Source organism: Pyrus communis, chromosome 2 (genome assembly GCF_963583255.1).
Source record: "Pyrus communis chromosome 2, drPyrComm1.1, whole genome shotgun sequence".
NCBI classification, from domain to species: domain Eukaryota; kingdom Viridiplantae; phylum Streptophyta; class Magnoliopsida; order Rosales; family Rosaceae; genus Pyrus; species Pyrus communis.
In genome coordinates, this window is record NC_084804.1 from 16,088,374 (window position 1) to 16,100,555 (window position 12,182).

The 12,182-nt window shown below is 41.3% G+C and overlaps 1 protein-coding gene across 1 annotated transcript; it reads left to right on the top strand.

Moving 5' to 3' along the window:
- The first annotated feature begins 11,024 nt into the window (after positions 1 to 11,024).
- Positions 11,025 to 11,936, top strand: LOC137724860 (uncharacterized). The gene has a single exon (XM_068463523.1). The coding sequence runs from the start codon at positions 11,025 to 11,027 to the stop codon at positions 11,934 to 11,936; it is 912 nt and encodes a 303-aa protein (XP_068319624.1).
- The last annotated feature ends 246 nt before the right edge of the window (positions 11,937 to 12,182 follow it).

Below are 12,182 nucleotides of genomic sequence, written 5' to 3' on the forward strand. Positions count from 1 at the left end.
AAAATAAAGGATTTGGCTACAAAGATTAAAAGCAAATAAAGCTTAATGAAGACATTACTAGAGAACTATGTTCCTAAAACTACAAAAACAATCCTCAAGCAGGCATTCCAAAGTCTTCAAAGTCTCCACATCGGTGGGAGACAAGGTAGGCAACTCCATAGCCATGCCTTTCTCTTGCTCTAGGCTTGACATCTCCTTTTGGTACTGAGAAATCGTAGCTTCCTGCTACGAGAGAACACCTTCAAGTTGTGATGCTTCGATTCCCAACTGCTCTCCCTCTCGCTCCAACGTTTCTCGACGCACTTGGACAGAAGCTAAGGAGGTCCCTGTGACTTGATAATCTTTCGAAAGAGCTTGCTACGAAGATCGAACTTGGACAATTGATAAATCCATTGCCACAAGTTGTTGAGCTCTAACATCTGGACTCAACTTCTTCGAGGAAATATCACGGAAGGAAGAATACTCAGTCGAGGCGGCCATAAGTTCAGCAATCTAAACCCTTAAAGGCGAGGAATCAACGTTAAGGTTGTCAATCCCAGAAACAAGTTTCGACAAGTCCTCCTTGAGCAACCCAAGGTCTTCCTATGGGCACTTTGAGTTCTTCTCCTTAATATGGTTTTTGACATCTATGGTTGCATTAAGTCTAATGCGATGGATAAGCTGCTCAGTACCATGAAGGTTCGACCCTCTTAAAGAGATCTCAGAGCTAGCTGGAAAAGATGTTGGACGCATGATGGGCCCTTGCATACCCTCACCTGCACACTGCAAATTAAGGCAACTTTGCGGATTCGGAATAAGTTGTGCATCAGACGGATCCCCAACCTCCTCGTTTATAGGTAAATTACGTCCAAGTAGCATCTCCATATAGGAATGAACGCCTCCGTTCACTAGATCAAAAGAACAAGAGGGCCCAGCCTAAACAAGACAAAGAAAGATGTTAGAAATCAAAGCTAAAACAGTGAAAGCAAAAGAAATCATAAGAAAGAAGGAAATATGTACATCTTTCTCAAGTGACACACAACCATCAAATTGAGGAAGCCTAAACACTTCTTTCTTCTTATAACGAAAATTGACGTCGCTGTCAGCATGAGCACCTTCAAGTGGTCGCTTGTTTATAATTTGTTGACGCTGCTGCAAAACAAGTCCACCTTCGCACGAATCAACTTCATCACCTGACTCTTCATAAGCATCCAGATGTTGAGGAGACAAGCACCGGCGCTGAAGAGCTAAAACCAGAGGTCTATCTTGCAAAAAAGCTGCAGTGGCACAATAAAGAGGTACTAGCTATGCAGGAATCACAAAACAACCTTCTATCGGCGCATAATTACGAGAATGAGAAGAATTAGTACCGCTTGCCATCCCCAAGTTTTCATAATGTAACTTTGACCACCAATTTATGTAAGAGCGGGTCACTGGGTTGTTCTTAAACTCATCCTTGGCCGGCAGGATGATAGAAGCATTTGTACATGAACGGGAACAAAACTCCCAATGCATATACGCGGCTTGCAGAAATTCCGATTGGGCATTTTCCTTCAACTTGCCTGGCACATGTTAGACAAAACCAAATTGCCTGCTGAGACGATGGGGACTATACGGCTGACCAATGCATCGGTCTCCTTGTCGCAAAGAAACATACCCCGGGCGAAGACTTATAAGATAAAACAAGTCTGAGAAGTAAAGATGCAAATCGTCTTTGATTCCTCGCCACGCCGAGGCAACTTTCGCTAGGTGGTCCATCTTCAAGCCTTCACAACTTCTGTACAACGCTTATGCCTGTGAATCATCAAGGCTCTTCATGGAAAGCACGCCAGAATACTTCACCATCAAAGGCCCCAACTTGACTGAAGTTAATGAAGAAGGCCCTGGTTTGCCTAAAGATGACATAGAAAAATGAGTGTCAAAGTACTCACCCAACCAACCGTACACAAAGTGGTAGGGAAGCACTGCAGCACGATCTTCAGTATTTGCCGAGTTTGAAACAATACTCAAGCCCTGGTAAATGTTAGCTAAAACCGGAATTGCAAGGCTAAAAGATTCGCCTACCGCCATCTTGCTAGCAACTTTAAAGACTTCGGGACGGATAAAGTTAACATCGTTTTTGGGGAAAACAAACTTACAGAGCCAACAAGCTAAGAAAGCGGCTAGGTAATATTCTTCCAAATACTCTAACACTATGCTAGAATCCTCAAATGCCCTCAACTCGGCAGGGCTACGGCGCCCAGCTGAACCAATGACACTGGACGGATCCAAGTTTCCCTTAGGCATGGTTGTCTTGTTGCGGCCACTTTTCTTCGAATGCCTCTTGTACTTCATGGGATCATAATACCAAAATCGGATCCATGAAGAAATCTTCACACCTGACTTACTTTGAGCTTATGGTACGCCCAGAACAAATAGCGGCAGCTCGCAGGCAATCCTCGACTGTTGCGATGAGAAAACTCCTTCGCGCTAGGAACAACCTTATCATAAAACTTTCCTTGGATCGGCAAGCCTCCTATCTTGTGAAGATCCCAAAGTGAAATCGACATCTCCCCTTGAGACGTGTGAAGTGTATTGGTCACTGAACACCAATGCTCAAAGAATGCACGAAGGACGGAAGGATGGCGATCATAACTGAACAAAGACGCATAGAAAACATGATAAAGGCCTACGTTGGTAAGTACATCTTTGGAGTGGCTCAAGACATCTTCAAGCCATTCCCAGTAAAACTCAGCAAAGGCAGCTTCTCCAATAGTCGACAAAGTGCTACTCCAAGTCACAACTCCATTACGGATACGATCGCCAAGAAGCTCAAACAAAGCCGGAGAATTATCACGCATGATGCGAAGGGTTCAAGATGAGAATTCTCGATGTACACACATTCTCCTTTGTATTTGGTCGACAAAAAACTGTCACCTCCCAAGACACTTCAGAAAACCACGACTTTATATGCATCGAGTTGTCTTTTGCAGGAAAGGTAAGTGCCTTAGAGCCTGACAATGACGCACAAAGCTTCAATGTCGTTCCCCTATCTTGCGAATAACCTTCTTTCGCAAGAATGGTGATGGTGTTGCTCTTAAAACACTTGAAAAATACCATGGCAGCAGCGGCAAAGAACCCACGGCAAGTAGCAAAGCCAGTGTGCAAGACAACGTCACCACCGAGGAAAGTTGTGACCAAAATGCACTACACAGCATAAACTCGTTGCAGTCTTTTGTACAACCCCACACGGTAAAAGTGACATACTGGAACGAGCTCCAAGCAACAACAGCAAAAAGCTCACGGCAAGTAGCAAGGTCAGTGTGCATGGCAACGTCACCACCAAGGAAAGTTGTGACCAAAAGGCACTACACAGCATAAACTCGCTGCAGTCTTTTGCATAACCCTACACAGTAAAAGTGACGCGCTGGAACGAGCTCCAAGCAACAACGGCAAAGAGCCCACGGCAAGTAGGAAGGTCAGTGTGCACGACAACGTCACCACCGAGGAAAGTTATGACCATAAGGCGCTACACAGCATAAACTCGCTGCAGTCTTTTGCACAACCTCACACGGTAGAAGTGACGCATTGGAATGAGCTCCAAGTAGCAGTGACAAAGAGACCATGGCAAGCGGCAAGAGGCACGGCAACGTCACCATTGAGGAAAGTTGTGACCAAAATGCACCACACAGCATAAACTCGCTGCAGTCTTTTGTACAACCCCACACGGTAAAAGTGACACAGTGCAACAAGCTTCAAGCAGCGGCAAGAGGCACGGCAACATCACCACCGAGGAAAGTTATGACCAAAAAGCACTACGCAGCATAAACTCGCTGCAGTCTTTTGCACAACCCCACACGGTAAAAGTGACGTACTGTAACAAGCTCCTAGCACCAAGACTCAAGGCGACGGCAGCAAGGGCAATGTGCACGACAAGAGAGAGATATATGTAGAAGATGTACAATTCCTCATACATTTGGTCTTTCTTATATAGGAAAATGAAGATGCAAAATGACAAATCAAAAACCTCCACTTACTTCACCTACAACCTCCACTCATTTCACCTACAACATCCACTCATTTCACCTACATCATCCACTTACTTCACCTACAATCATCACTCATTTCACCCACAACATCCACTCATTTCACCTACATCATCCACTTACTTCACCTACAATCTCCACTTATTTCACCTATATCATCCACTTACTTCACCTACAACCTCCACTCATTTCACCTACAACATCCACTTACTTCACCTACAATCTCCATTCATTTCACCCACAACATCCACTTACTTCACCTACAATCTCCACTCATTTCACCCACAACATCCACTTACTTCACGTACAATCCCCACTCATTTCACCTACATCATCCACTTACTTCACCTACAACATCCGCTACATAGTGGGCATTCATTTACCATCCATTCACCATCCATTTTCACAACAAATCTAGAATTTACATAACCAAAAAAATAAAAATAAAAAATAAAAATAAAAATAAAAATAAATAAATAAAGAAAAAAAAAATGTACATTGAGTCAAATAAAAGCTCATTTATTGATATCTCTGAAAAAAAATTATAGAAATGTGGATGTACATGAGTTAAAAAATAAAATAAAAAATAAAATAATTAAAAACATAATTATAAATAAAAAATAAAAAAAAATAAAAAAAGAAGAAAAGAGCCTTCATTGATCAGGTGGAGCCTCATCACTCGAAGGAACTCCAGGAAGAAGAGGCGCCGGAGGTTGATTGTTTGGAGTCTTAACACTCGATAAGACTCTAGAGATTGAAGGCAATAGGTGCCTCTGGAGTAAAGCAACAAACATCTGATGGTCACTCTGAATCCGACTTTCGGATTCCTGAAGCTGGTCAAGCTTTCTCTTCATGCTCGTTGAGTAACTATTGGCAAGCATGTGCAACTCTCTATTCTCGTGCTGGAGTCCTCTAATCTCTTGCTTAAGGCTCGCCACCTCAACCATCAAGGATTCAACCTGGCGAGTTCGAGCAAGAAGACGTTAGCCCATGTTTGATATAGAGCTCGCACACTGAACACTAAAAGCCAAAGAGTCTTGAACAGCTAGCTCATCAGACCGCTTGGAAAAGATCCTGTTATCTTTTGGGGTGAGAAGATTTCTAGCAACCACCGTGGCGGTTATGTCGTTCTTCATCACAAAGTCCCTAACTGTTAGAGGACTACTAGAGGATAAGAAAGATGGGTGCCATATGTTGTCTTGAGAAGACGTGTCAGCGTCTTCCTCAACATTCAAATCAAGATAATGGTCAAATGGGCAAGCTATTTGCAGGAATGATGAAGGAAGAAGAGGTCGTGTAAATAGAGTTCTTAAAAATACAAAAGGAGGGAAATTCCTACAGGCAGCAACTCTCTAAGTGTGTTTTTGGAACACGATTAATGCCTCTATAAAAAAAGAAGAGGTAACAGGGCCTATTTAGAAATCGAGGAGGCAGCATAGTCGTTCAGAAATCAAAGAGGCACCTCTCTAAAAGTCGGGCCGCTTGTTCAGAAATCAAAGAGGCAATAAGGCCACTTGTTCAGAAATCGAAGAGGCAACAAGGCCACTTGTTCAGAAATCGAAGAGGCACCGCTCTTCGAATTTCAAAAAACCGACTTTTCTGGATTTGTCATCACCTTCCACACGCAACCTCAGCTTTGCAGAAATCACGGGCAACTTTGTCAAAGATTTCTGACAAAGTTGAAAACACGTGAATCTTACTATTTCAATTACCCAACGATTGCTGACAAGAGTAAAGGAATAGCGCCACTACTGGCTATTGGGAAATTCCTATATATATCGACCTTCGTCCTCCAGAGCAAGGCAGACCTGCAAAAAAAATGCCCAACCCTTCCTCACCTTTGAGAGTACACTCCCAACAAAGCCTCTCAAAATGCTCAGTTTTCTTCCTTTCTGGGAATACCCTTGCAAACAAATGACACCAAAGAAAAAGTATCACGTATCATCAGGGTTGAAAGCAAAAGTATCTCATATCATGCTTTTTCCCTGTCTTTTCCTTTGCCTTTGCTCTTACCTGTAGGAAAAGGGGAAAGAGAGTGATCAGTCAGAACCTGAAATCAAACTTCCGACCTGGAACTGATTGCCTGGAACCTTTGCCTGGTTGCTTACCTTGCATTGCTCTCGAGTACTCATCATCACTGAGAAGTAATGTTCTGAAGAACCATTTAAATGCAAAGGGTGTATTCAACTCCTACATTAGGAACAAATATGGCAAGAGATTGAAGCATAAGGATCAATGATGAGCTGAAACAAATCATTATAGCACGACGCCCTTCCCTGCAAAATGGCATAATCCAGATAGAGGAGTTTAAGTTAAAACAAAGCTTAGCATCGTTGCTCTAATCAAAGAGCTCAAAAAGCTTCAACAACCTTTCACTGGCACCATCGCCGAAGAGCAAAGCCTCGATGTGCAACGCTGTCAAATCACCACCACTTCTTCGAAAGCAAGAGTTTCTCATATCGTGCTTTTTCCCTGTCCTTTTCTTTGTCCTTGTTCTTACCTGCAGGATAAAGAGAAAGAAAGCAATAATTCGGAACTTGAAGTCAAACTTCCAGTCAGGAACCGACTGCCTGGAACCCTTCCCTGATTGCTTACCTAGCATCGCTCTGCTGGGGAAATAGACAAGGCAGCAAAAGATACCACATTTGCCTGGAGAACAAATGAGGCAAACAAAAATGATACATTGAAGCATGTGGAGACAAGCACAACAAAACACGTGCTGATTCATCTCCTAACCCTCTTCAATATGAATTGGAAAGATTGAACAAATAAACAGGCCATCATCACCTCGCACTTGCCTGCCATATGTCCGAATCGTGAGAACGCTCGTGGTCCAATTTCATTCAAGATCAAGCCTCGACGGCCCTTAAAGAAATCACAAGTCCTGTTTAAGATCAAATGTCCACTACCCTTAAATCAATTTCAGCTCCAGATAAAAGAAGTAAATTTAGACATTTGGTGCAACTCTAGCAGAAGAAACCCCCCATCCCAGTTCAAGAATGAGCATGTGGAAAGTCAACGATTAGAGGAAACCAGAAAATCCTCCAACCCAGTTCAAGATCAAAGCTGTGGAAAGTCAACAAGTGCAAAGATCTACCACGTGAAGCTCCTTGTGGTCCAATTTCATTCAAGATCAAGCCTCGACGGCCCTTGAAGAAATTTCAAACAAAGTTCAAGAACAAGCCTCAACGGCCCTTGAAAAAAAACTTTCAGCCCAATTCAAGATCAAGCTTCAAAAGCCCTTGAAGAAATTTCCAGTACATTTCAAGATCAAGCTTCGACGACCCTTGGATCGACATCTACATTAAGGGACTTCAAAATGCATCTCCAACACGTGACAAGCACATGTATGGGACGCGCCTTGAAGTGGGGGCATTTGTAGACATCTAAATTTCAGTGAAATGAATGTTAACCAAAAATAAAATTTCAATGCTCACGTGTCACATAAATTTTACACGTAGCGTGTGACTCAACGAAAAATCGAAATGAATCGAAAAAGTCATCAAATAGGACATGTGGCAACACCTGGCAGAAATGATTTATTTCATCTGAATATTATATTCAAAATTAGGCCTTGAAAATTTCTATAAATAGAAGCCAATTTTATTCATTTCATTTCACCAATTCACATGACACCAAAACCTTGAAGCTTTGAAACTCTAAAGCTCTCAAGCAAATTCCAAAAGATCAAGAAAGCCTTCTTCATTCTTCGTCAAATCCTCCTTCAAGATCAAGCCCTGACGGCCATTAAAGAAATCCACACAACCATTATTCAAAGATCAAGCCCCAACGGCCCTTGAAGAAGCTCCCACTTGTTCATCATGAGATCAAGCCCCAACGGCCCTTTGGATCAACAACTTCAAGATCAAACCCCGACGGCCCTTGAAGAAACTTCCAATTGTTCATCCAAGATCAAGCCTCGACAGCCCTTGGATCAACAACACGTCAACAAACCAACATCTTACGGAGATCGAATCAGATGACCAAATTACAAAGAGATTGTAACCCCAAAATCATTAATACAAAATATTACTTTGTACATGTGTTCTTGTCTCGTTCGTTGTCAGGAAAATTCGTGTTTACAAGAAGAAAAAGGAAGTTTACTAAATTTGCCTTCTAAACAACTCTGACAAACAATAGGTGACACATCTGGTTTAATAGCAACTTTAGACTTTCTAAGTATAAGAGAGACTATGGGATTCGAAGGGTGACCTAGTCTGCAATGCCATAAGGTTGAATTCACAATATGTCCAAGAAGAGAAATAGCTTGATTAGCTTGTAGGTGAGGTGAAGAACCTACTGATAAGCCAGGAAAAGAAGGAATTAGTTACAGTCCATTGTTGCATAGCCCTTTATACAAGATTCTCCTTGTGATTTTATCTTGAATCCAAAAACAATAAGCATCGAATATTAACCAACAATTGTTGTCAAGACATATTCTATGAACTGACAACAAATCATGAGACAATTTGGGAATGTAAAGAACATAATTCAATTTGAAAGATTGTGAAGATGGTCGAATTAGTGAATTCCCAATATGAGAAACTTGCAAACCTTCCCCATTCGCAATTTGAGCAGTCTCATTATGTGGATATGGAGAGGCCAGAGACAAATTGCTTAGATCATTTTTCATGTGATTGGTTGCACTGGAATCCATCAAACAAACTTGTGGGGAGGCAGAATTGGACATGGCAGGAGCATAGGAAGTAGAAGCATTTATATAAGTAGGGGCATATGCCTGAGAACTTGCCATATGTGCAGAAGAGTTAAGATTTGGTGTACCAATTGAAGAGGACATATTAGGAGAGACCATATGCATCATAGAAGGCATATTAGAAGCATTCATCATAGAGGGCATATACAAAGGCTGTATATATCCAGGAAAAGTAGCTTGGATAACAGTCATCTGCAAGTAATTGAGCACGAAATTCTTTAAGAGGAATCACATTCTCTCTGCCACGAATTACACATTGAAATGTGTTATACTCCGCAGGCAAACCATTCAAAGCCAAGATAACAATGTCCTCATCTTCAAAATTAACCCCTGCAGCTGCAAGATAGTCCCTTGTTTCTTTAATCCGTTGAAGATACTGAGTGACAGAATATGGCCCTTTCTTGATAGTCTGAAGATCAAACTTGAGTTGAAAGATTGAAGTCTTGCTAACAATGGAAAAATGTTCTTGAAGACGAACCCATAAATCTCTAGCACTGGTACTCCTAATTGCATAAGAAATGGCTACAGACGATAAGGTTGCAGTAATAAGCTACATAAGAGCCCTATCATGCATCTTCCACACTTTGTAATCATCTGACTCAATTCTTGAACCAATACCCATTGATGAAACTTCAAAATCACTGGAAGAAATAGACGAAAATTGAGGAAGGCAGCAAGTCGAACCATCAACAAAGCCCATGATCCCATAACCTTCAACCAACAATTGCATCTGAAAATGCCATTGAAGATAGTTGGAATCATCCAACTTAACCGACACAGAGGATGATACAAAAGAAATCAACCTATTAATCGGAGACTACAAGATTTGCAATTGAGAAGCAGTAACCATTGTGAAGAATTTTCGCTAAGGAATCAAACCAAACTCTTGGTGTGCAAGAACCACCCAACTGAAGCGAAGAACTGAGGAAGGAAGAGAAACACCTAGAAAATCACAGAGAGATGAAAGATTAAGCAGAAGCACAGAAAACCAGAATCGAAGAAGCTGTCTAAGCTACTCGGGCGATTGATACCATGTTAACCGTAGTACTACAAAGCTTAATATAGAACAGAGAAGATTAGATAGAATTATGAAGAAGAAAATCGAAGAAGAAGATAGATAGATAGAGAGAGAGAGAGAGAGAGAGAGAGAGAGAGAGAAATCCTTGCATATATTTCCCTTAATAAATCAGATCAATACAATCACACATATATCTAGTGTAAGATTCTGTTACAATCTTATCCTTATCTTCTAACTCCATACAACTTGGACTAACTAACTAACCAACTCTTGTAATCTAGCTTTTCACACATTGACAGATGTCATAATCCTAATGACTTGAGTATATACTCTAACATGCTTCTGGGTTTAATTATTATACCCTTTCTACTTTTCTTAACTCAGGGAGGGCAAAATAATAAAAGAGTTAACTATGGTTATATTTAACAGACAAAAGTCTAAAAGAGTGAGTAGCAAAAGTACACCCAAAATTTAGAACTTCTCTTCGGCAATCCATTTATCAAGTTGATTACAAAAAGCAGTCATTTGTCTTATTTACAAAATATCTATCATAACCCAATCATCAAAAAATGAAATTTTAACTTGACCCCATGCATGAAATATTAAAAATTTGGGAGCAGGAAAAGATAAAACAAGCATTGCTGTATAACCAAGAAACTACACGTGATGATGAGGATTGACAGGTAATCGTAATCAATGGCGTAAATGTGTACAGTGGGCCGGCTCCAAAAGGTACTCACGTGTGCACAAGCGTGAAGCGGCCTCCTTTTGTCTTCTGGAGAGGTAGGCATGCCTAACTGAGAGGCTTTATCTTTGCGTTCCTCTCTAAATAATTCACATTACACAATGCAAATATGAATTTTGCATGAATATTTAAACCATGGCCCCTCGTGCGGCCCCATCACTAACTACTAGTTTTGCACATGAAGCAAGTCTCACTGGCTAATGACTTGGAGATATAAGTTATGATCGAGTTAAATTAATTGGGTAATGAGTTGGAGCTTGTGTTGGTGTTGGGGAACATTGCATGAACACCGCTGATAGTGTCGTAGATCGAAATCGAAATCATGCTATAGCTCGTTGATATGTGATAGGATAAGATGCTTTATGTCTCCCTACCCTTTTGAGTCTTTGTATGCCCCATTATATATGTATAGTAGGTGTCGAAGGAAAGCATAAGCAAATTTCAAACTGCTAAACTGAACTTCAAGCTTTCAAAGCCATCTCTCTCTCTCTCTCTCTCTCTCTCTCTCTCTCTCTCTCTCTCGCTAGCAAAGGAAAAAAAAAAATGGCTTCAGCCTCATCTTTAAACTCTAAATCCAACTACCATATTCGTTCGATCAGCTTGCCTTCGAAACCACACCCGCTATTTCAACAATGTGAAGATCATTTGTTGAGAATAGCAGCTTCTGATGTCTCCTCTTCGTTTTCATCATCATCGATAAGCCACAGATTGAGTAGCCTTTTGGATTTGCACAACTGTGTGAATGAGTTGTTTCAGTTGCCCCTCACCCAAGAAGCTTTTGTCCGGGAGCGAAATGAGAAATGGGTGGATGAGCTTTTGGATGGTTCTCTTAGGCTCTTGGATGTGTGTACAGCAGCCAAAGATGCCTTGATACACACAAAGGAATGCGTACGTGAAATTCAATCGATCATGCGCAGAAGAAGGGGAGGCATAAGCGGGTTCACTAACGAGGTTAGGAAATACTCAGCCTCAAGGAAGGTGGTCAAGAAGGCTATCTGCAAGGCCCTGGGGACTTTGAGGAGTTCTCAGAAGAAAGGCACCTTCTCTTCCACGAACAAAGACAATGTAGCCGTGGCTTTAATTAGCGCGTTGAGAGAGGTTGAAGCAGTCACTCTCACAGTGTTTGAGTCCCTTTTGTCCTTCATCTCCGGAGCAAAGTCACAATCAAAGATGAGTGGCTGGTCTTTCGTTTCAAAGCTTATGCTTACCAAAAAGGTTGCTTGTGATGAAGAAGATCAAGCCGATTTAAATGAGTTTGCTGATGTAGATGCTGCACTGAACTCCCTTTTATGTCAAGAGGCAGGCAAATCTGACAACGCGGTCGACAGTGAGAATGTGCAAAGAGAGCTGCAACAATTGGAACTGTGCAGTCAGGATCTTGAAGACGGACTCGAAGGTCTGTTCAGGCGATTAATCAAGAATAGAGTTTCCCTTCTTAATACTCTCAGCAACTAATTGTAAAACTTTGGCTGCACTATCATGAATATCCAGATTTTTGTTGCCCTAGAAGCTAGGTCTTTGTACATGAATGAAATATACATGTATTGTCATTTCTAATACAAAATGATATACTCTTTTGCTTAAATTTCCACTGCTCTTGTTCTCTCTTTAAAAGCATTATTTTTTGGATCATGAGTTCATGCAAGCTCTAAAATTAACATTAATCTTCGGTTTGCCTTCTCAATTTTTCAATTACGGTGC